Below are 25,069 nucleotides of genomic sequence, written 5' to 3' on the forward strand. Positions count from 1 at the left end.
CTTACAGACCTATGGTATCCTCTCTGGAGAGGACTGGAATAGCAGAGGTATGCTGGGATCATTTCAGACTGAAGGGAAGACAGGGGATTGGTTTGTATGCTTCCCTCTGGAGAGAAGGAAGAAAATTGAAGATGTTAAACTCTTCTTCTTGAAACTGTTGTTTTTGCTTCATGAAAGTGTTGTCAAGGTGACATGACCTTACTTGCACGTTCAGCCAAAATGAAGGTAATTAAAAAACAATTGATCAGACACAATTAACAGGTGTCTGTTAGAAAAAAAAAGACAGGGTTCTTGCTCCTTTGTCAGCTCATCTCTTGAGATACAGAAACACTTTTCCTGTTTCATAGGGTCACAAAATAATAGAATAGTTTGGGTTAGAAGGAGCTTTAAAGATCATCTAGCCCAGCCCTCCTGCCATGGACAGGGATACCTTCCGCTAGACCACTTTGCTCAGGGTCCCACCCAACTAGTCCTTGAACATTTCCAGGGATGGAGCTTCTAGAGCTTCACTGGACAAACTGTTTCATTTGGTCAAAACCAAAATTTGGCCATGGGCCCACTCCACACGAGAGCAGAAAGTAAACTTTCCTTTTCTCTGATCTGACAACACAGCAAACAAGGGTGCAAACATGTGGAGAAAAAAGCCAGAGGGATCAGAGGGCACCAGCAGAACTGTGGCAAATTACCCCCCTAAAAGAGGCAGACTTGTGCCTCACATCAGAGCCCTGTTGAGAGGGAGTGTCAGTTCTCAGAGCACTGACCTGTCAGAGTTGTGTTGGGCTCACTTGTACTCCTTCTGGGGCTTTGGACAGACCTGGCTTGCAGATTAACTCACCAGGTAACCCGAGCCTCTAACGGCGGAGGGGTTCAGACAGAAATGCACACAAATCAATATGATTGGCAAAAATGTCCGCTTTATTAGAGGAAAAGCAGCTTATATGCTGCTTGTGATGCAGAGACATGTGATTCTTTTTCAGGTTACATTGGATACATAAGGTAAACACACTGAGCTGTACATTACTAATTGGACCACACCAGGTGTCCATAAAACTTGTTTTCCTGCCAGCATAACTCCTCCTTCACCCTGGCACAGGACCTGCAGTCATATTAGTGGCGCAGTATTTTTTTTACTGTCTGCACCCAGCCATGCCAAGGTGAAGGTCGCAGAAATGCAATGGAAACTGTTCACACAGTTTCTGTCCTCCGACAAATCCCCCGTTGAAGTTTGAACAGTTTAAATTGCATTTCTGTAACATTCCTTATTGTATCCATAACATCTCAATAAGCGCAAACATACAACAACACCACCATCACCAATAAACTCAACAACCTATTGACCCTAAGATGTGTGCTCTCAAAGTGTGCCTAAAAGTGCTTCTTTAAATGTAGAGTTTATTCTTAAAACTTCCACTCTGTTCAGAACATCCTTGGAAATGGAACTCCATTAAACTCTGGGCCATATGTCTTCTGTTATTCTTTTTCACCCCTTGGCCCTTGAATAACACAATGACATGATCGTATATTAACACTGGATCTTCCGTTTCTATTGCACTCTTTGCATACCATTCTATTGCAGCCCGGAGAGTTTGTTCAGGATTTCTTGCCATTTTATGGAAAGGTATCGGTGTATTTGTTTATCCAAAAGTGTTTGTGTAAGTGAATATTCACACATATACATGCATACATTTTCATTCATTCACTCTCACACGGTGGCCACCATCATTCAAACACACTTCACACACACATACTTTTGAATCTCATTTTACTGTCTCATGAGTTACGAAACCATACTAATTCTCTAGTACCTTATGGTGTTAAAGCTTCTCCACCAAACAGGTGAACTTTCCTCCACCAATACCCAGTGAATAATCTAAGATCTTAACCTTCTATAATTATATGCTTAAACATACTAAAAAATTGTGCTCCAACAAAACTAAAAATACTGTGCCTTAACAACACTAAAATGTGCTCATAATGCTGACAAATTGTGCTCCTGTAATACTTACTTTAAAGTTCGTACACTCTCTTAAATCCTTAATTTCATGTGCTTAAAAAAAAATATACAAAAATATACTAAAAAGGTGTATATGACTAAGAAAAACTATGCTTATAATACCAAAAAGAATTGTGCTCCAAAAACTGTGTTCTAACAATATTGAGGAAACTGTTAGCCACAACAGCTCCTGATGTTACCATTGTTACCTGCAGAAAACAGCATCAACCTTGTTCTTTCTTTCCAAGGTTTCATTCATCATGCAGGCAGCTACCAACACCTGTGTACAAAAAAAAAACTTAACATATGAAACAACTTTTGCAAATGAACTGAGGGGGTTGCCACCTGTTCTCTCCCCATTTCTGTCTTGCAAAAGTGTTTTACAAATTCTTAAATCACTGATCCCTATACCAAATACATAGCATTGTCTGGCAACTTGGTAGTAGTTTTCAAACTGGACAAGCAATCCACCCTTTTAAAGTTTTTCTAGTTTGGATATGATATAGAATTTCACCCCAAAAATTGTTATTGCACAATCACATATAATCTTGGGAAGACTCGTAAGCCAAAAGGTTTCTGTCATATGCTGATTCCAAATAAATCTTGCTACCCACTGTAACACTACTGAGATGAAACACAAATACAAGCACTGCAAAATAGTTAATGTCTGATGTAGAGTTCCCAAACCACACCAGTCTGCCTGATCTTCACAAACATCACTGATGTGACATGAGCAGCACAGAAACAGATCGTTGTATACAGCGACAACCCTTAGGCCTCAGGATGTTAAAAGTCCTATAGTTTTCCATTGTCTTCCTTTCCCCTTAGTGACACGTCTGCCCTATCTCAGTCAAGAAATCATCTTCTAAATCCGCATCTAAACAGACATTCCTCTGCTCCACAGTTTGCACAGGCAACACGGAGACAAAAGGTGTTTTTCGCAGAGTGTGATCTTTTGGCAGCTCTGGATGAGATGTGGGGAGAGAATCCTCCTCTTTCCTAGATACCAGTGACAAGCAGTCTGCAGTGGAGCTGCTTTCCAAACAGCTGAATGTTTGTGTACATTCAGTGGTAGACCTATTTCTGTTTTCTCACTTTTTTCTCTTTGGCAAAGGCTGTTTGGTTCAAGTTGGCTGCCAGAATGCAGGAGTGCTTTTGATCCCTGAGTATGTTCTACCTCAGTGCTGGCTTCCTGCAGTTCATCTTCGTCCACTTCTTCATGCATCAGGCACAGATTTGTATTAAACTCACATTGAACTTCACAAGCTACAATATTAGTAGGTTTCTTTGGATTCTGAGATACACTAATGTCTTTAAAATCCTTCCCACTGCTGTCTTCAGTTACACTTTGGACTTTGGCTCCTGGATTGTCAGGTAAACTTTCAATCTGTCTGGGTTTAATTTCCAATATATTTTTTTTTTTCTAAGTTGATTGCACTACTGGTTAATTGGTTAATTATTTCTGCATCACTGTATGTTTGAATTCATAATGATTCAGTGAAGACAAGTCTTCATCCTTGGATTCATATTCTTTGTGAGATACGAATGAAAGCACCTCTGGCATAACCTCTGCCAAACTATCTGTGCTTGTTTCCATACAGATTATCTCTTTTTCAGACATCTCTACTGGTGTTGCAGATTGGCTGTAACTTGCACTGGCAGCAACAGCTAAAGGGTGACATCAATATGGTGTCTCCTGTGAGGAAAAATTCTGTCTCTGTTGTTATGTCTTCTGCAGATATTTGTCCATAATCCGTTTCTTGCATAGTTTTCAAATTACTCTCCCCAGACCTGAGGAGACAGTCTGTAACAGTTGATTCTGCTCCATGTCCAGCCAGTGTCTGAAACTCATAGCTGCTTACTAGAGAGTAGTTCTTATTTGCTAAGTCACTGAGAAAGAAACCTTCATCACAACGTGTTGGTATTTTCTGTAGTGGCAAAAGCTGCCCATGGTTTCCAAATTGGATGCGTTTTACTGCAGATGTCTGTGTTGAGGTCATATTATGAGCAAGTCCCATAGAAGATTCAGCAGTAGATGCACTGACAGATGCACTTCCCCTGCCTGAATCTGTCACACTTAATTGTGCCATCAAGTTATTATAGTCATTGTCAAGCTCATCTTTCGAAAAAGTTCGCATTTAAGTCTATGACAGTGAAAAAATACTGTTTGATCATTCTGTTTAATACTCAGCCTTAAGCTACATGTGCAGTTCAGAAGGATATAGAAGGCCAGATTCCAGCTTGCAGCCGGTTCCTTAGATGTGATCTACATCATCTGCTCGCATTTTTAGTTCTTTTATCTATGAAATTTCGGTAAGAGAACAAAATTCACAACATAAGCAGCACAAAGGAAAACAAATAACTAGTTGTAAGAACATGTAACTCCATAATTGTGGAACAACAGCACAGAACAGGTAAAAACCACACCTGTTATATTAAAACCCTAAATCACTCACAGGTTTTAATTAATTTCCCGAATGTAAAGCTAACTAAATCTAGCTTTGAGATCGTTATATTGGGAGGCAAACTAGAAAAATTTTACTAAATTCAACCTGACTCTAGTAACTCAGCTTTATTGCAATCTCTACTGATTTCCTGACAGATTATCATGTGGTCTCCAGACATTTCTGCTTTATAAATCAAATGGGCATAAAAAGTTCTAATTCACGCATCAATAGTTTTGGAAAAGTGTAATTTAGCAATCTGCTCTTTTATCGGTATAAAGTAAACACACGCATTTTGCATCTTGTTAGGTTATTTTAAAAATAATCTGAAATTCATGTAGTATAACTGTTGACATAACATCAGTGCCAAGAGAGATAAGTCAAACTTCACAGCATAGTGTGTGCCTGAGTAGTGTTTTTAGAAAAGCAATGAGGTTGTATGCTATATCAGCAGTTATAAATCATTTAAAAACGTATAATATGTTTTGTTTGACCAAACTGCTCTGTACATACTGTATGAATCCACAACAGAAGATATATATTAAAATCTGAAAAAAAAAAAAAATGTACTTGCTGCTATGTTATAAATAGAATATTAACAATTGCTTAAACAGCACATGAAATGCAACTCAAAGTTGCAACTCTGTCATAAACACAGAAGAAAAAAAGAAAGGAAAAAATAATGAATTCACTAAGCTTGACCAAGGAAAAGAAATAATATCAGACAGGAATGTAAACTAAACATCCAAATGTTAAAATCAGCTGAGTAAACCTTTTTAAATACAATTCTAAAGATGTAATTTCCACTGTCACAATAACTTCTCAGTTTATAACAGGAAGATAGATGTTTTACCTAAGAATTAAGGAAATCGTCAGCCTGCTAGCTTTCCATTTATCTTATTTGCAGATTTGTAGTTTTTGGTGTATAAGTTCTACTCTCTCCCTAGTCCTGAGAAACTGCTGGAGGTGGTTTGAGTCCCACCCAGTTGCTAAGCAACAAATGATCTCTATTGTGTGAACCTTATGTCTCCTGCTAAGACTGAACACGAAATTTGGGCAGAAGGTCTTTACAGGGGTAAAATGTAACTAAAAACAAGGCAATTCACTAAAGCTTTTATATAAAGATTCATTCTCTGGGAAACTCTTAAAATTTCTTGCATGCTAACTTTTAGTAAAACACAATCTTTTAGTTTTAAGTTATCTACAAGTGAGTAGAAGGACTAAAGAGAGAGATTCTGCTTTCTGTTCTCAATTACTGACATGCCTGGATTCTGCGGGGCAACTCCCCCGCAAGCCAGTCACCGCCGAGCTGCTGTTCCCCGGGCTGCTCCGTGCGCCGTGCAGCTCCCGGGGATGCCCGCAGAAGTCTGGCTGGCTCTGCAGAAGTAGCTGTCGGCGTTGCCTCTGTCGCTGAGGTGCCCCTGCCGCCGAGGTGCCCCTGCCGCCTTTTGCCGTGGCTGCCAGCGCCGCCTCCCCCACGGCCGAGCCGGCGCAGCGGCAGCCCCAGCGCGCAGCTCCCAGCCCTGGCGCGCGGCCCCAGCGCCCGCACGCCGGACTCTGGCAGCTGTTTGAGTAATCCTGAAGGGAATTTTTATGCTGTTATGTGTACCCGAGACACTCTAACGGGAGGAAATTCTCCCGGACTCTCACCTCTGGGTTTTAAGTTACTAACAAACGTATGGTCGCTTCTCCACACATGCACTAGCACGGTACCGTTAGTAATACAGTGAGCTCACAACAACATTGGACACACAACACAATTAACACGAGAGTTAACAAAAATACGGGAAGGCAGTTCTCTAGCCTGCCTCTCCTGTCAACGAGAAGTGGCACTTTTTCGGTGTTGCTCGTTGTGCTAATATAGCATCTTCTAATGCAAGGTTCAATAGCTGCTACTTTCTTTCATATGTACTATACCTGGAAACGGTGGTTTTTTGTTTTTTTTTTTTTTTTTTTTTTTTTTTTTTTTTTTTTTTTTTTTCCGAAAACAGCATCTGTTGCCATGGCAGCGATTCAGTGGCTTTCTTCCGGGTTTCGTGGTGGCTTCAGGCGCCAGCGGTGCAGCGCCATCTAGGGACGCGGAGGCTCCCAGCAGTGTCGGTCCAGTTGACACATGCGCAGCAGCAGGCACAGAGAGGAGTGACAGTGTCGACCGCGCAGCCGCAAGAGAGAGCGGTGCTGCTGGCACGGCTCCAGCTTCATTCTCCGCCGCTAGTGATGTTCCTGCAGCCCCTACACGTCCTGCTGCTACATGCACGGTGCTAAACGGAGGTGATCCCGCTGCTGTTAAGGGTCCTAGCATTCGCAACTTCGCAGCCGCGAGCACGGGGATCTCCCCTACAGCAGACCGAACGGGGCGGGGACCCACCGTAGTCCCGGCATCTCCCGACAGAGCCGTCCGAACCTTCATGAGTTCCCGTCGCTCAGAACTTAACTCTCGTAGCGACTGAACTGCCAGACGCCAAAGCAGAGTACACTTTCCAGGGGTTCCTGACCCCGTAGAGATCTCGTCCCAAAACAATTCCTTTATAGCGTCCCTTGTGGACACCTGAAAGGCGGTTCGAGCAGCGGGAAGTAGAGTCCTCGCTCTCACCCATGCCATCAACCCCTTAGGGGCGGTTCCATCAGAAACAGGCTCTCCTAGAGAGAATATATATCGGAGGAGCGTTTCCGCGGCCTCATCCTCTTTGGATGCCGCGGGCCCCATGCTCTCTCCCTCGGTCGACTCACCGGGCCAGGGTGAGATTCCTCTGTACCATGCGCATGGCTTTGTTCCGTGATGCCGGGGACAGCATCACCTCCCACGACCGCTTCCCTCAGCTCCTTCCGTTCACCTTACGTCCCTGCAGAACTCGACGAAGTAGGACTCCCTGCTAAACGGGCGCCAGATAACGGCGGAGGGGTTCAGACAGAAATGCACACAAATCAATATGATTGGCAAAAATGTCCGCTTTATTAGAGGAAAAGCAGCTTATATGCTGCTTGTGATGCAGAGACATGTGATTCTTTTTCAGGTTACATTGGATACATAAGGTAAACACACTGAGCTGTACATTACTAATTGGACCACACCAGGTGTCCATAAAACTTGTTTTCCTGCCAGCATAACTCCTCCTTCACCCTGGCACAGGACCTGCAGTCATATTAGTGGCGCAGTATTTTTTTTACTGTCTGCACCCAGCCATGCCAAGGTGAAGGTCGCAGAAATGCAATGGAAACTGTTCACACAGTTTCTGTCCTCCGACAAGCCTCTGCTTTGCACCACAGTGAGAAGGAGTGCACAGAGACACCAACATTGCTTCCTGCATCCTCCGGGTCACTTGGCCATGCAGAGTACCTGGAGCTATTCCTGGAGCTGGGCTGATGTCCGAGATCCTTTATTCCCTTTCTCTCTCCACTAGTATAGATGGCACCAGCAGTGCTTTCCAGAGAGATTCCCTGGGCTTTTCACATAAAGAAGTGTTTGAGGAATCAGATCATGGCATAAAACACAGTCCAGAGAGTGAACATGCTGGAGTAAAGCAGCAGGTTTGTGGACCTGTGGGAGCTTTAATGCTGATATCTGTTGTCTTTTTAATGTTTGGACTATGTGTCAGTGTGAGCAGCCATATGATGTCAGAGATTTCAGGAGCTGAACAGCCAGAGTTTTTGAGTCAGGGGCTCTGAAGAACATTTCTTAACTTCACTCAAGGTTTTTAAATTATTCAACTGAATGAATCATTTACTCTCAAACAATTGAATAATTTTTCTTATCAGGGGCCCAGCAGTGTTCTGTCTTTCTGTCCTGACTGAAAATTAACACTGACTTATCCAAGATGACAAATAAATTGAGTCAGACACGAAGCTGAACTCTCACAGCAGATCTGTGAAGGAACAGCAAGAAAATGCAACCCAGCAGAAGATTCAGTAAATTGGCCTGCAGATCACATCTTCAGGTGGTCACGATTCAGTTATTTAACTTCAGTTTCTCCTTCTTCAGCCCATGTTGAAAGAAATGTGTGCCTTCTGCCTGAAGCCCATCTACTCCATGGAGCGGGTTGTCATTGATGGGGTCTGTGTGCACCGCTCGTGTTTCTGCTGCCAGGTCTGCGGGAGGAAGCTGAGGTGAGTGGTAGGACCCAGGTGCATTTATTTTTAAGGAGTGTCCAAGCAGTTTCCATCACAATTGTCCAAGGGTAATTCCAGCAGAACACGATTCAGGAAATGAGAAAGGGCAGGCAGTTTCCCTGATACAATCTGCCTCTCCATCACCAGTCTGAAGACACCTGTGGATCAGGAATCTGCACAGTTGGTGGGGCAAGGGTGAGCTGAAACTTCAATAAATATTTACAGTTTGGGAATACTGATATGGAATTTAACTGGAGGAGTCATTTGGGTGCCTCATATTCTTAGAGTCATAGAAATATTAAGGTTGGAAAAGACCTATAAGACCATTGAGTCCAGTCACTAACTTAACACTGCCAGGTCCACCACTTAACCATGTCCCTAAGCACCACATTTTGTCAGGTAGTTTGGAAAGTACCTCTGGAAGTCTCCACCCAACCTTCTGCAGGTCCAAGGAAGCCAGGTAGCACAGGAACATATCCAGGAGAGGTGTGCATGGCTCCAAGGGTGGAGGTTACACAGTCTTTCAGCTGGGGCCCCTCTTTGAAGAATTGACCACCAGTGAAAATGTTTTTTCTTGTATCTCATCGCCATTTCCCATGTTCCAACTTGTTCCCATTGCCTCTCATCTTGTCAGTGTCCACCTCCAAAAGCACTCCAGCTCTGTCTTCTGTATAACTTCCCATCAAATAAACACACACAGAAAGTAGTTTCTCCCTCTTAACCCTTTGTGGTAAGTCCTGGCTAAGCCAGCTCTCAGCCTCTCCTCGGATGACACATGTTCCTGTCACAACCTGCCTCAGAAGGTGAGGGTAACCCTGGTTCTTGTTAATAGAGCCCTTGGGGCAGATGAGAGTGAAACAACACTGAAGGATTGGTGTTTGTAAATATAGATACGTGGGGTTTATTTCAGAACAGTTTGGTTTCAAAGGAAAACAGGTGTGTAGCCGTTTTGGTTGCTGTTATCTTTAGTAATACAGCAATATAAAAGCATAAAAATAACACTTAAGAAAATGTATGAGGAAAGAGAAAGAAAGGATGAAGCTGGAAAGATATACAGTCACCACCCACTGGATCCAGTGATGAGACTTGGTAGTTGCAGCTTTGGTGCCTGTTGGTTGAAATGGTGGTCTTGATCCATCAGGGGTGGGGGAAGTCCACAAAACTCGAAGATATCATGAGTTTTATACACTCAGGCTCACGTGGGAATGCCTTGTACTCCCCTGGGGCAGTGAGTTTTACAATGGATGATTCAATACTGGATCACAGGATGTGTCATGAGCCTTTGACACCTTCTAAGATGTTACAGCTGCCTAATATGTCAGCATCAATCATGGCCCATTATGGTCCATCGTCTGAGATTAATAGCTCAGGCTAGGTGTGAGTGTCACAGTTTCCACAGCTGCAGTCATCATGTAAGGGAGGACATTGGCATTATCCCACCTCGAAGGATTTGCCTCTAAATCACCCTTTTCCCTTATCTGGAAATCCAGTTCATAGCTGCAGGTAGGCACGCCCTTCTGCACCTGGGATAGTTGGACAATGGCACCCCCTTATCTCATCTCATCTCATCTCATCTCATCTCATCTCATCTCATCTCATCTCATCTCATCTCATCTCATCTCATCTCATCTCGTCTCAAAGCCCTTTCACAGTCCAAATTAGGAGGCACATTCAGGAAGGATGGGCTGCTGGATGAGCAGCTGTTTCTTTGCAGTTTGCTACTGTGGACAAAAGTGATCTTAACAAAGTATAAGCCATTAACAGTTCCAGGTCCCTGACCACCTCGCTGGCCTTGCTGGATTCCTTGCAGTGTATCAATGGCTTTCTTGCGCTGAGAAACCCAAAAATGGACCAAGTGCCCCACATGGGGTCCTACAAGTGCCAAAAGTAGAGGAATGGTCATTTCTTTTGACCAGTTAGCAGGCTCTTCCTAGGGCAGCCCAGGATATAGTTAACTTCTCTGTCATGAGGGCACACTGCTGGCTTCTTTTTGGCTTTCCAGTCACTGAGACAATCCTTTCCTCTGAGGCTGCTTGACATCCTGTTGACCCCTGAGCTCTACAGACACTTTCTCCCATCATGCTGTTGTTGTACCATGGGAGCCCTTGTGCAGTTTTATCCATAAGGTCCACGCTGTGCATACAGGGGGAGAGATGAAGTGCTGGTATGAAGCCTGGCCTGTAAATGAGAAAGGGATTGAACATAACCTGGGCTACAGCTCCCAGAGGTATCGCAAGGAAATGTTTAATTTTTCACATGTTTTGGTTTTTGAAAGAAAAATCAAACACATGCTCAGAAAGCCAGCACCACTTTTGAAAGGTTTCATTCTTCAAACCCCCCCTCCTTTGCCCACTGAAAAGTAATTTTGCTGAAAACCCGTCCATCAGTGCTGCAGCTTCCCTCCCACACAGCCACTAACAGCCATGCCAATGTGTGTTTTCCAGCTTGCAAAACTATGCTGCCCTCCATGGGGTGTTTTACTGCCAAGTCCACTACAAGCAGATGGCTGGAGCAGGAAGCAGAAGTGAGACGGAAAGGCTGGAGCACCGACCAGGAGGACCGCAGCCCCAGGACTGGTGTAACAGGGCCAAAAACAGTGAAACAGGAGAGAAACCCTCATCCTTCAATGCACAGCGTGATCTGCAGCTGGCTGAGCGCAGGCAAGAGCTGAACAGCAGGTCTGTCCTGTTAGGGAACAAGCTCAGAACAGTCTGGCCACCTTCAGAAACAGCCTTGTTGGCTGTGGATGGAAAAGGCAGAAATGGAGCATGTTCCTGGAAAAAGCCTGCACTGAGCCTGCAAACCTACCAGGGCAGCAGGGCAGGCAGGATGGTGTTCAGGGGGCAGGAGGGCAAACCAGCAGCAGAGGCAGCAGTGGAGAAGGGAAGATTCTTACCCGGCATCACCTGTACCAAGGAAAGAGAGCAAGTGTGTTCTTGGCCCAAGAATGGAGGACAGAGAGGCAATGAAAAGATTGGGGATGGGGATGTGCCTGAAGGGAAGAGAGGGGGAAAGGTGTCCCAGAGAGTGGCTGCAATCCAGCAGGGCCAAGCCCAGCCAAAGAGAGGGCCTGTCTCTGCCTCCTTCCCTCCAGTCCTGGAGCCTGTGAAGCCCCTGCCTCGTGGCTCCCTTGTCCCCCACACCACACCTCAAAGCACTAAACCCACCAAGTGGGTGGGTCTGGGGGGCTCAAGGGGCTGCACCCTCCCTGCTGCAGAAGTCCCAGCAAAGGAAAACAAGATCCATGGGTCTCCAGGCACACCCAGTGAAGGAGACACAACACCTGCCATGACAAATAACAAGCCTAAACTGACCACAACCACCCCGGATCCTGCAGGAGACAAGCATCATCTTGGAGAGGGAATGAACAGCACACAGCCCACCCCTGTGCCTGAAATCAGAGACTCTAGAATTATGGAACTAAAATGTGAAGCTGAGGGTACTGACACCCCTGAAAGTGAAGCTGAAGAGGCCCATTCCCCCTCTGGTATATCAAGGACTTCTTATGTATCTTCTGGTTCCCCGGAGCTGGGAGAGCTGAGTGTATTACCCGAGATCACTGGAATGTTGAATGAGAAATCAAAGGCAAACACCAAGGAGTTCCCTGTGAAACAGACACCAATAACTTTGGGGGAAAGTAGGCAGCCATCCAGCACAAGTGATTTGCCTGGAATTGAGAGCAAAGAGGCAGAATTTGAGAAGACAAAAGAAGAGAAAGCAGTAAGTATGTCAGAGTGTCTGGAAGAGCCTGGTGCTGAGCAAGCATCTCAGGAAAACAAAGCAGAAAAGAGCAGAGATTCTTCACCTGGTTTGCCAAAGAAGACAGATGATCATGGTGTGTCCTGTCTACAAGAAAGAGAACCTCGGGACACAAGTGGCCCACTGAAAACTAACACTCATGAGGATATTTTGAGCCATGACATTAAATCACCTGGCAAGGATTTTCCAGGATCAACAGACACACCTCTGAAAGGAACTTGTGCCACTTGCCCCTCACATGATGGGGTCATCAACTCCAAGTCAGAGGATTCCAGGGAAGTTCTTAGTGAAAACATCTTGCACATTTCTGAGCAACCAGCCAAGACATCAGAATATTCCAAACCAAATATATCCTTGGAAAAATCCGGAGGCCACCCAGTGGGTGAGGAAAAAGTGGATCTGAAACTCCTAGAGGAAAGAACTCTGCCTGTGTCACAGACTGGTGCCCAGAGCAAGGAGACCAGAAGCAGTCAAGCCTGCAGAGAAACAACAGGTAAAGGTTTCAGGTTCGGGAAAAATCCCTTCATTACACTTTTTGGCTCTGAAGACAAAGGCAGTGCTCCCAAGAAAGAAACAACAACCCAAAGGAAACCCACGAAGCCCCAGTCAGCCCTTGTCACTCTGTTTGGTTACTCCTCAGAGAAGAAGCAGAGCCCACCAGAAAAACCTGCAGGATCCTCAGAAAAAACAAATATTGATGACGGGACAGAAAATCCCCAGAGCCTCCTCAGCTCCTCCAGCCAAGCAAAACAAAAGGCCTCCAGGAATGATCAGCTGCCACAGCCAGGAAAGATGGAGGTCTTCCCTAAACATATCCAGGAGAGCTCTGGAGGTTTCTCAGACTCTGCTGAGGGCAAGGAGACGGACATCCTATTGTTAGCTCCTGGCACAAGCATGTCACATGATGATAAACACGAGAAAACTGAACTTGACATTCATGACCAACTGTCTTTAAATAGCCAGGTTTGGCAGCAATGGGGCAGCTGTTGGCCCCCTCTCATAACAACACAGGAAGATCAGAAACAAGCTGCAGAAACCTCAGAAGGTAGAACAAACCTTCCACATCCTCCTCCAGAGCTTGCTCCTGCTGTTGATAACAGCAAAAATCTCACCAGGGTAGGAAATCATCATGGTGCTCATCCACTAGAAGCCCAGAACCTGTTGAGCTTGGATGTCCAGGACACGGTGACAGAAGATGGGATACTTTTTTCACCAGGCAATTCAGAAAAGTTATCCAAGAAAGCTGAGCTGCAGTTTGGCAACATGGGTTTTCTGGAGGACAATAACTTGTTCTTTCCTGGAGGACAAGATTTTCCCAGCATAGCAAGTAAAACCCTAAATTCAGACTTGCAAAACTCAGAGGCAGAAAATCCACCTTTCTTTGATCCAAATACTTCAGAATTATTCCAGGAAATCCCAGCAGAAACAAATGCCCCACTGGAGCTGTGGGACACCTCCAGTCTCTCACTTCTTGATGGTCAGGATGAGATTAATATTAGAGACCTGGAAGGGATTCAGAGCTGTGCAATGCTGCAGCAGCTGGATCCACAGTGCCAGGCTCCGAAGGCAGCAGAAGAAATGTTTGGATTGGGTCTCAGTGCTGAAGACTCAAGAAACAAGCATCTCTCTACGCAGGAAGACAATTTTCCCTTAACATGCATGTTGAGCAGCCATGTTTCTGAAACCTTTAATCAGGATGTCTTTGATCCAGGCCAGGAGGCTCCTGAAAAAATGAACAGGAGCAGAAAAACATCAGGAGTTGAAGAAGATTATGCAAGTCTCTCTTCTGAGGACTTGGATGAGTTAAATGATGACGTTTCAGAGAAGGAGTTCTTTATATAGTTGAAAAAAAAAAGGGTGAAAAGCACCCAGCCCTGCAGCACAAGTTGGCTTGATACAGGACCAAAAGAAATTAATGAAATCAGTTTAGAAATGCCCCACTCCTCTGGCACAAGACAAATTCAGTTGTGCACAGACTGATTTATTAATGCCTTAAGGAGCTAAATTTAAGTTCTCTATCCTGTCCAGAGTGAGTCAATGGTCAGTTCCCAAAAAAGAACATTGCAAGAACTAAGTTCAGTGTGAGGAACCTCCAAGTAGAGACCAACCAGCACCCCCTGTTCTCTGCAGCCAGAGGGCTTCTGCAGAGGGGATCTGCTGCTGCCAAGGTCCCTCAAAGAATTTCTGCGTGGAGGAGGGAAGACAGAGAACCAAAAAGGTCCAACCAGCTCACAGCCATGAACAACAAGCCAATAAGAACTAGAAATTCGAACGAGAAGAGAAAATGTCTCAGGAAGGAACTGAATCCTTGGCCACAAGTGTACAAGTAAAATGCAATGGGCAAAGGCAAAGCTGAGCAGGGCAAGGTGAAAGTTTAGGTTTAGGTGTCTGCAGTATTAACATTTCAAGGTAAAGCAGATGCTTAAGCCCACATCAGAGTCAATGGAGCATTAGCAAGTACAGTCTGGGGAGTGATTCAGCCCACCCTAAACCAGAAAAGTGCACTTAAAGGAATCAGCCCTCTGGACTCTGTGAACTGTGTCAATCCATCTCCACTCACCACAGTGTGGCCTTAGGGGTCTGTTTCACACATAGACAACTACACTGAGACATCCAGAGATGAATCCAACCCAAAACATCATACACCTTTTCACTGTGTGACTTGCCTACACTTAATTATGATGATATCTCACACCCCCCACTGCATTTTTCCTTTTGTAAACTGCAAAGTTGCTCCACACAAGAGGTCACCACCATCAGCCTCATTGTACAGTGACGTGCAAAGATAAGTGAAATAACCTTGCCAAGATCAGAGGGGCAGAGGAGGACAAGGAACCCAGGTGTCTTGAAGCCTCGTGGTGCGGGGACGTTGCTACATCTGCTCTTCCTGTGTGATTGCACTCTGATCCCCTCTGACTGCCCTTTGCACAAATATTACATAACATAAATATTAGAGGAGTCAGCAATTATACTAATCATAAATATTAGAGGAGTTAACAACTATACTAATCATAAATAAACTCATGAGAAACCTCAGAGGGTCAAAGAGGGAACATGTGCCTTATATCATAGGCATAGGGACTGCACGCGCCTTAGGTCATAAGATCATAGGGACTGCACGTGTTTTAATCAGCTCTCTGTAAAAAAAAAAAAAAAAAAGGAAAAAAGGTGTTAAAATAATTAATTTTTAAAATAAAGATAATTAAAGAAAAAAAAACCTTTCCTGCCTCACCAGTGCCAGAATAACCCCGTCTCTGTCAGGTCTGCTGGAGGAAAAAAGCTGCTCAATGAGTGCATCTGCTGCAAAGCAGTGTCAGTGCTCTGAGCAGGGACACTGCTCAATCAACACAGATCAGGGAAAAGAGGGATGTCCTTGAAAATTAGATGAATCGTTAGATGCTGAAGTTGGTCTCACCTTAGAATGGGGCAAGAGGTTTGGGATAGAGGCACTGCCATCTCACAGCCCTGCCTGAAACCTGGTCAAGCTGTGCTTAGAGATGGAGAGGTTTGCAGAGATCAAGCACCTTCCACTGGGGCAGTGGGAAGTGGGTGGCCCTGGTACCTGTGCCAAAGATGCTCAGAGTGATGCCCAGACCAAGTTGTCACTGCCAGATGACACCTATAAACCTAATCTCTCTGTGCCAGCTCTAAGAGGAAGAGGGAAAATGCAGGAGCACCACAGGTGGTGGGTATGAATCCGTTCTGGCTAGAATTCCTAGGTGTCCAAATGGGTCTCCAACTACAGTCACTCCTGATGTTCAGAGCTGTGTAAGGGAAAAGACAAGTCCATGAATTAATATGTCAGTGCTCTACTGCCTGCACCAGGCTTCCTCCCCAGGCAGTGGTTTCTTTTCTCTTTCTGAACTACTTCCTTGGATGGTCCCCCTCCCTTTCCCTAGTCCTTGACATGGACATACAGGTTTTCCAACTTCCCATCCCAGGTTTTCCTGAGACTTGCTGGTTTCTCATGGTTCCTCTGGTAGAGGCTTCTCCATTTTCAAGAGGCTTTGCAAGTCTTAGTAATGCACATGGGCAAAACTGCTGAACACAGAGAAATAAGCATCGAATCCTTATCCTTATCTGCTCCAGGAAGCAGAGCTTTACAGGGCTGCTCCAGCCTTGGCCCCTGAGAGATCTCCACCATGTAGGGATTGACACACTTGGCCCCACATGATGAGAACAATGTCTTTCTATGAGAAATGTCGCCTGAGGGTGAGAGAGTTTACAAGGGGCTGAATCTCTCCCAGGGGTTCAGAAGTGCCTGACTGGTGATGTTGGGAAGAAGAGCCTTAAGGAGTCACATCTGCATTAGCACATGAGGCTGCATTCAGGTCTGGATCACCCTCAAGGAGTTTTTATAGGCAAGATCTGACCTCTTTGACACAGGAGATGCTGGTGGCTGAGGAATGGGAGGGGACACCATGAGCCACACATAACAGGGTAAGCTTGAAAACTTCAGCTTGTTGCAGAATGATGGAGAAGGCACCTGCTCCCTGTTGAGGAGGATAGGGTCAAAATGCATCTGCCAGAGCAGATCTCCCTGGCTGTCATCCCACAAAAAGGTCAGAGGGCAAAAGGAATTTCTGGAGGTTGTCTAGCTCAAACTCCAGTTCAAAGGGTGTCTCTGAAAAATAACAAGCCCCCTCACTCAAGGGTGTGGATCCAGAGCCCAGTGGGGTGTGTGCAGATGATAATAAACACCACTGCTGTGAATTTACACAACTCTATAAGTAGCATTTACTCTTCCCTTCCTTCACTAATAGCACTAACCAGTATGATCTCACACTCCCTCTCCTGGTGAGAGGTCATGCTTTAAAATCCAATATTTTACCCCTCTTCCCACTTCCATAAGCACAACAATGCCATTCCCAGGCATGAAACATCAATCTAGGCTTGTGTGACCCCCTAGTAACTTTGCTGGAGGCTCATACATGCTGTCTGCATTGAGAGGGAAGGACAAAGAATTTGAGAGGAGACTTGAAGTGAGCAGGTCAGTGAGCTGTCCTTATTGCTCTGGTGAAAGCAGCCAGGAGAGCTTTCCAAAGTAAACACCAAATTTCATACACTGAGTGCAATCCAGCTATCCAGTTTGCAGGAATAAAGATACAAACCACTCAGGGAGTTTGCCTAGGAAGCGACTCAGATGCGCAGCAGAAATCAGGTCAATCTGCTTTTCAAGTGACATCGGAACCTCAGGCAAAACCAAGCTGGTGTGGTTTCCCAGATCCTGTGTGCTCTGTGTGTCTGTGTGTGTAACGTGCTGTTTTCCCTAAGGGTACTCTCTGAGCCAAACCTATTTTAGGATTCTCCCCAAGACACTGCAGTTTAGGTCTAGTTTTATGACTAACCCGGGTTTCTACACGGGGCAAATTAAAACAGACAGCTTGGGACACAGCTGTCAAGGCCAAGTCTACTTGACTACCAGCCATATTTCCTGGTCCAGAGGAGAAGTGGTTTTCTGCTTCCCTTTCCTATAGTCTCCAGGATGGGTTATATAACCATGAATGGGAGCAGCAAATTCACTCCTTTTGTTTCACCCCACTCAGGAAAACTACCCCTCGTTTGTAGGGTCACAACTTCATGTCTCAGACAAAAACCTTGCACTGCAGCACAGTTGCTTTCAGGAGGCCTTGTGAGAAATTCCAGGCTGGAAAAAGACAAGCTGTTTCTGTGCTGTCTCCAAGAGTGGCAATGCTCTTTGTTCTGCTCCTGAGCAAAGAACAGCAGGAAATGGTTGGTGATAAAGTACACCCTGGAGGACAGCACCATATCATCATAATGATGAACGTGCTGGTACAGGTGCTTGTTTTATCACTGGATTAGGGGTTTAGTGCTGACACAGCTTAAACATTAATATTTGCCTATTTAAGCCAGATGCACTAGCACAGCCTGGCCAGAGAGGTAATCACCATGGCTGATTTCGGAGATGTCATAAGTGCTCTGGGGGAGTTTGGGCTATACCAGAAACTGCTGATCCTGTTGCTCACCCTCCCGCTCCTTCTTAATCCTTTCCAAATGGTTGGCCAAGTGTTCATGGTTCTGGATGTGCCCCACCACTGTAACACCAGCTGGATCCGCGCCGTCGGCCCCAACCTGACGCTGGAAGAGCAGCTGAACCTCACCCTGCCCCGGGATGCGGACGGGAATTACGAGCAGTGCTCCATGTACTCCCCGGTGGACTGGGACCTGGACTCCATCGTGGCATACGGCCTGAACGCCACGCAGAAGTGCAGCAATGGCTGGGTGTACCCAGCAGAGCCACCATCCCTGCTGACCGAGGTCTGTAATCCCCTTTTAACGACATGAAGGGAAGGGATGGGTGTGTCCTGTCCTGTGGTTCGGTCAGCCAATGCCAGCTGTGGTGCAGCCAGGCTGAGATTTACCAGGCACTGGAGGATTTCACCTCCATCACACAGATCACAGCTGAAATCCTTGGGAGGTTTTTGCAGGAAGACCATGATGTAGATGCCCAGGGAGGGCACAGGCAGTGACAATGGGGGTGTGAGTCCATGACATGGTCTGCCCACCATCTCTTCCCTTTCCAGTATCCAGACCCTTGAACATATGGTCTTGCCAGGAGGGACCTTTTGAGTGTCCCTGCCACAGTTTCCCCTATTCTTCAGCCTGGCTCTACTCACATCACCTTCTCTGTGAAAGACATTTACCTTCCAAGGACTTGTCATTGATATTTTTGGGGCCTCCGGAATCTTTCAGGGCTGCAACAAGACATTCCATGGGCTATGCAATTGAGCAAAGACTTTGTCTGTCAGCATACCCAACTTCTCCTTTCTGCTTTATCCCCCACCTTCTAGCTGACAAGGGGGTGATCAAAGGGTGGACTCAATGATCTTGGAGGTCTTTTCCAATCTAGATGATTCTGTGATTCTCCCTCTCTGGAATTCTGTTTCTCTCTCACCTTGCCTCATTCCTCCCTCCTTTCCTCCCTCTCTCCCTCCTTTTTACCCTCCCAGCTCCAGCACTTTCTCTCAAGTACCTTCCTCTGAGCTGCAACCAGAGGAGAGAGTCTAGCCTCTGGCATTTGCAAGTGCTCCTTGGTGTCCCTGGAGCACCACATCCATTTCACAGCCAGCTTCTCTGTAGGATTCTCAGCAGCTACTGCATCCCCTCCCATTCCTATGCTGGTCCTCCTTTACCAGAGAAAACACAGCTCTCCTTCTCTCCTCCTCCTTCCACCCCATCCTGCCTTTGCAGCCAGAGAAGTGGAGCTGCTACAACTCTTATCCCAAGGTCACCCTTTAAGCAAATCTTGCCAAGCAGGAGGTTCCCTGGGGAATGCCTGGGCAGATCCCAGCACTCAGGAGATGTGCAACAGGATGAAGGGGCACGCTGAGCACCCCATGTGTCTGTCCCACCTCTGATTTGTGCCCTATGTGCACACCACAGAGGGCTCATGTCCCTGTGAGGGGGTTCTCTGCTCCCAGAGGCCGGAGTGAGAGCTGGGGCAGCTCCTGGATCCACCATGGACCAGACAGGATGCCCACCCTCAGAAAGCAGCTGGGGTCTGTCAAAAACAAACAGCATCTCTGTTTCCCTCCTCCAGTTTGACCTGGTGTGTGAAAGGACGATCCTGAACGACATCTCCCAGTCCATCTACATGGCTGGGCTTCTCGTAGGAGCCATGTTCTTTGGGGTGCTAAGTGACAGGTGAGGAAACACGGTCACCTTCCCAGAGTCATTGCCCAGCACTCAGGGACAGCCCAGCTGAGGGTGCAGACTGTGCTTGCACTAGTCATGAACTACTCCCTCCACAGATTCAATCCCCTTGCCTGAGCAAGGGCATCTGGGGCCACCTGGCATGTCTGTAAATGTCTGATGGTTGAAAAGAGAGAGGGGCAGATACAGCCTTGTGGGGAGGTCTTTCAGGACTCACAAGTCCAGCCCCAGCTGGTGTCTCAGCCTTTGAGCGACAGCTCAAAAGTAGAGATGCTGCTTTTTGTGTATGTTATTTCTTGGGCTGTATAGAGGAACTTTGTTCACAGGGATGTAAAATCTCTGGTTTTCAAATCACTTGGTATTCCACCTGGGATCTTCCCTAACCCCACAGAGTTTCTCCAGATACCAACTGTTTCTTCTCTCTTCTCCCACAGGATTGGCCGCCGGCCAGTCATTCTGATCTGCATGCTCCTCCAGGGCATGTTTGGTCTAGGAACTGCCTTTGTGCCCCATTTCTATGTCTACATAGCCATCAGGTTTGTCGTGGGGTTTGCAGCGTCAGGAATTATGATTACTGTCGTGGCCCTGGGTGAGTAGGATGCCCTTGCCCTGAAGCAGCAGTTGTGGCCTCACAAGATACAATAAGAAAAAAGAGCTGGACATGTTTTGGAAAGGGTGACCCCGAACTTTTGTTCTTCTTTCCAGGTACAGAGTGGGTTGGAGTCTCCTACCGGCCACAGTCAGTGCTTATTGCTCAGGCTGCTTATCCCATCGGAATGATGATGGTGGCTGGATTGAGCTATGGAATCCGCAACTGGAGGCTGCTGGAGATTGCAGGATCTGCTCCTATGTTTCTCCTTTTCTTCTACATCTGGTAAGCAGGAGCTGGGCAGAGCTTCTGTAAGACAGAACAGCGGTGTGAGGGGTGGAAGTGAGGAGGCAGCAGCAGCTCAGCACCAGGATGGGTCTTTCCCATCAGTGCAGATGCTGGAGGAGCTTCTACAGAGCTCAGCACATCTCCCTGCGGCACTGAACTGCTGAGACCAGCAGCTGCTTTGCTTCAGGTCATCAAATGTGGCCTTTGGAGCCTAAATGTAGGGCATTTAGACCCATCCCTCCCATGGGATGCTCACTGCTTGTGGGACATGGTGTCAGAGAAAAGGGCTGTGGGGGAACTCTGCGGGTCAGAGCAGCATGTGCTGAGCTCCCCTCCTCGGCAGGGTGCTCCCAGAGTCAGCTCGGTGGCTGGTGACAAAAGGCAGGATGGAGGAAGCCAAGAAGCTCCTTCAGAAGGCGGCGGCCACCAACAAGCGCAGCCTCCCGGAAGGACTCCTGGAGCAGGTACCTGTCCGGGCACAGGGAACCGCGGCTTGTCTGCAGAGACTTCCCTCTGTTCTTGGGCTTGCACGGCCCCTGCAGCTGAGCTCAGCCCAGCAGCATCTTTCCATGCCCCTGGGGATGAGTTGAGGATGCACCGGGGGTGACTCCAGCTCCAGCTGCAATGGACACAGACGAGGTCAGGGAAGAGGCACAGCTTCTGCTGAGGCTCAGCCTGGAGCTTTCTGGGGTCCCCTTTGGGCTGTGGAAGGGACTGAAATGCTTGCCTGGCTTTTCTCCTGTGAGGGTTGCAGGAGTGTGGGTCATGAGGATATGGACTCTGTTTAGTCTGTGGGTTTCCATGCATAAATGCCAGAAGGGGAGTTACTTCCTTGTCCACCCCAAAGCTCCTACACTGGGGAAATGTTTATCCCACAGAAGTCTTGGTCACCAACCCCTTGCTGGGCACCCAGAGCACAGAGGAAGGAGCCCTCACTGGGCTGTTGTCTCTCCCAGAGCAGTGGAGGTCACCAGCCTGTCCCCCTGAGGCTTTCCATTGACTGCAGATGGGAAAGCAGGTGGCCATGGGTTACCTTTGCCTGCTTTGACTCTTTGACTTTCTTTGTTTTGAAGTTGAAACCTGAGAAACAAACCAAGTCTGGAAGTCTTCTGGATCTCTTTCGGAAGAAGCACCTCCGGAAGGTGACTTTAATCATGTCGTGTGCCTGGTAAGACATTCCCTGCTCCCCTCTTTCTATGCTTCAAGGTGAAGAAAAGAAGGGGTTGATAGTTGACAAGAACTGTAAATTCACTTCATGTGACTTTGGTTGTCATATATACATGTATTTTTTTATCTGCTGTCATTCTGTTTCCCCATGGACCAGATTTACCATGCCTGGCCATGGGGAGAAGATGATTATTCATTATACTTTTTGTGGGTTTTGTTAGAAAGGCTTGAGTAATTCCAGATTTTGGTGATCCCTATGCCTCGGAGTAGTTTTATGCCTACCTAGAAGTTTTGGGTTCAGTCTAGAAGTTGCTGACCATATGGGGATCCATTCTGCTTTATCTCATGTAACTACGTCCCACAGAACTGTCACAGGTGGTGACAAGAGACAAAACAGAGGTTGTTGAGAGTTTAAATAAGTTGTGTGTGGTATAACCATCCTAATTTTTGATGTTAAGTCCACATAAAACCATCTGGTGACATGTTCTATTCCACTTTACTTGAATTTCAGGTTTGCAGACAGCTTTGTCTACTATGGACTGAGCCTTAGTGTGACAGGTTTTGGTCTGGACATCTATGTGACACAGCTGGCCTTTGGGGCCGTGGAGTTTCCAGGTCGAGTTTGCCTCATTTTCCTGCTGGAGTGGTTTGGGAGGAAGAAAGTGCAGGCCCTATTCCTGATGCTGTCTGGCCTGTTGTGCCTCGCCCTCGCTGGCATTCCTGAAGGTGAATAACCTCTTCCCAACCCATGAGCAGAGCTGGACAGATCCCTATCCTTGTTCAGACCCATCCTCCCAGCCCAGCTGGCCACAGCTCTCTCCCAGGGGCTGAGCTGCCTTGAGTGCCACAGGCCAGGGCACTGCTGGTTCCCCCTCAGCTTCAGTTTCTTCTCCTTCAGGGCTGTGCCTGATCTTTCCAAAGCTCCTGGCTCTTGGCAGGCAATGTCCATCAGCCATCACCTCCAGCACCTCCTGGCAGAAAGGTGTAGCAGAAGAGGTGTTTTAAAATCCACTGCTTTCCCCTTCTTTTAGATGAACAGAAAAAAACAAATGCCCACCCTCCACATCTGTTTGTGCCATATTGCTGCAGTCCACACCCTCACCCCTGCTGCTGGGAGTGAGGTTGGGAAGGAAAGAGAGGGGCTGCATGATGCTTTCAAGCTCAGGGATGTGGTATTTCCAACTGAGCACTCCCCCAAACACCCGAGGTGGCTCAGTAGCTCATATCAGTTGCAGATTTAGGGAATGCCCAAGAACTCAGGAGTAATCTGTGTTCTCTTTGCCAGCTTTCCAAAGGATATTTTCCAGGTAATGGTATGCTAGGGACAATTTCCAAAGGGTTGGGTTTTGTCCTCGACTTGCCAAGATTTGCTTGGTAAGTCCGTTAGAAAGGAGTGCCCCAAGAAAACATACTGGAGAGAGTTTTGAGGTCACAGTGGTGGTGTCTCCTCCTCCCCTCAGACCAGCCCGTGGTCATCACCGTCCTGGCCATCACTGGCAAGTTCACAGCCACAACCGCTTTCGCCGCCTCCTACGTCTACACCGCAGAGCTCTTCCCCACGGTCGTCAGGTGAGGTCTCCCAAAACATCTGAGCTTCCCTCTGCCTTGGCTGGTGGTGGGGATGGGACAAGAGCCCAGCTGTCCCCACAGCCACCCTCAGTCCCAGGGGATGCTGATCCCTGCCCACATCCCCCACTGCCCCTCGCTCCCACAGGCAGACCGGCGTGGGGCTGTGCTCCACCATGGCGAGGGTGGCCGGGATCCTGGCCCCGCTGATCATCCCCCTGGACCGGTATCACCGGGCCATCCCCATGGCCGTCTTCGGGAGCATCCCCCTGCTTGTGTCACTGTCCTGCATCCTGCTGCCTGAGACCCGCGGCGTCAGCCTGCCAGATGACACAGGGAAGGGCAAAACCCCAGATGAGGTGGGTACAAGGAGCTCGGAATTTAAGGAAAAAAAACATCCAAAGGTGCAAATTTAAGGTAAAGGAAAAAATACCAGAAACCAGGATGAAAACCGTATTGACTCTTCCTCTTTCCTTCTTCTCTTCAGAAAGAGAAGACTGGAGAGGTTCTAAGAGAGTTTTCTAAGAGAGACTCCAGAGAGGAGGAAGCAGACTTGGAGAAGGACAACTGAAGGTGCTCAGAAATCAAGCCATGATTGGACAGGCACACACTAATGGTCTAGTCAGATTCAGTCTTTCTTGAAGCCGGCCAGGGAGGCACTGCTGCCTGGAAACTGGTCTTTCAGATGATGAACACAATACCCATGGTCAGAGGGAGAGGAGATCTGTGTCACCCTGTGTTTGGGAAACACGCACTTCAGACTGTTCCTCAAGCCCGGTTCTGCCATGCCTGGCTGCGCAGAGAGTCCTCCCGACGTGTTTTCCCAGTCCTTCACAAACTGGTACCCGTGGAACCATCCCTGTCGTGTTTTACAGCAATAAAGAATCGCCAGCAGAGTGGTTGTACTGGGCAAGCGGGCGCCGGGCTGTGTCCCTCCTGCACTAACGGCCTGGGCCGGCACCTCCTCGCCGGCCGAGCCCCCACGTTTGATCAGGATGTCACTGAAACCCCGTCACACACGTATTTAGTTTTTCTTTCTGTGTGGTGTTGAAGTTGAGTTTCTACATGAATAATATAAATTATGCTCTGAGTTTGATAAGAGACACTTGTAATGCAATATGTGAATAATAAATGGTGTTGACTCTTTTTTTTTTGTTTCACAGTTGGCCTTTGTAACTGCTCTTGGCTCTGGAGTGTTTTCTACACAGAAATCGTTAAGTCTGTAATTTAGCACGCAGATGGAAATGTGTTTTGTTTCCATCAGCCACAAACAATGCAGAAGCAGAGTGTTAAAGCAGAATGACTGAGTCCAATAAGGACTTTTTTCAAAGTCTTCTGACTAACAACCTGTATTTATTTTCTCTACTAGCAGCTGTGGAAGCTTTCTGAATTGTGTGGAGTACACTGCAATTCGATGTCAATTAAACTGTGTGGGCATCTGGGCAGCTTTCCTCATCATGGTCAGCCTTTAATGGTGAGCTT

The 25,069-nt window shown here is 46.9% G+C and overlaps 1 protein-coding gene across 2 annotated transcripts; it reads left to right on the top strand.

Annotated features, from left to right (window-relative positions):
- Positions 1-8,414: 8,414 nt before the first annotated feature.
- Positions 8,415-24,734, top strand: LOC135404325 (solute carrier family 22 member 13-like). Of its 2 annotated transcripts, XM_064639055.1 has the most exons (11): positions 8,415-8,541; positions 18,332-18,582; positions 19,865-19,968; positions 20,412-20,566; positions 20,683-20,851; positions 21,198-21,318; positions 21,928-22,022; positions 22,533-22,747; positions 23,482-23,590; positions 23,736-23,946; positions 24,075-24,734. In XM_064639055.1, exons 2-11 carry the CDS (start codon positions 18,337-18,339, stop codon positions 24,156-24,158), a joined length of 1,509 nt encoding a protein of 502 aa, XP_064495125.1. In that variant the 5' UTR covers positions 8,415-8,541; positions 18,332-18,336; the 3' UTR covers positions 24,159-24,734. The 2 variants fall into 2 exon arrangements, with proteins under 2 accessions (XP_064495125.1, XP_064495118.1); XM_064639048.1 differs by lacking the exon at positions 8,415-8,541 and having other exon boundaries at positions 14,146-18,582.
- The last annotated feature ends 335 nt before the right edge of the window (positions 24,735-25,069 follow it).

Source organism: Pseudopipra pipra, chromosome 1, assembly GCF_036250125.1.
Source record: "Pseudopipra pipra isolate bDixPip1 chromosome 1, bDixPip1.hap1, whole genome shotgun sequence".
NCBI lineage: Eukaryota > Metazoa > Chordata > Aves > Passeriformes > Pipridae > Pseudopipra > Pseudopipra pipra.

What these genes read in the sequence shown, in the direction of transcription:
- LOC135404325 (XM_064639048.1), top strand. Translation starts at nt 18,214, where the DNA reads ATGGCTGATTTCGGAGATGTCATAAGTGCTCTGGGGGAGTTTGGGCTA. An exon ending in CTCCTTTTCTTCTACATCTG is followed by an intron (nt 20,852 to 21,197) that starts GTAAGCAGGAGC and finishes CCTCCTCGGCAG; the next exon opens with GGTGCTCCCAGAGTCAGCTC. An exon ending in TTAATCATGTCGTGTGCCTG is followed by an intron (nt 22,023 to 22,532) that starts GTAAGACATTCC and finishes CTTGAATTTCAG; the next exon opens with GTTTGCAGACAGCTTTGTCT.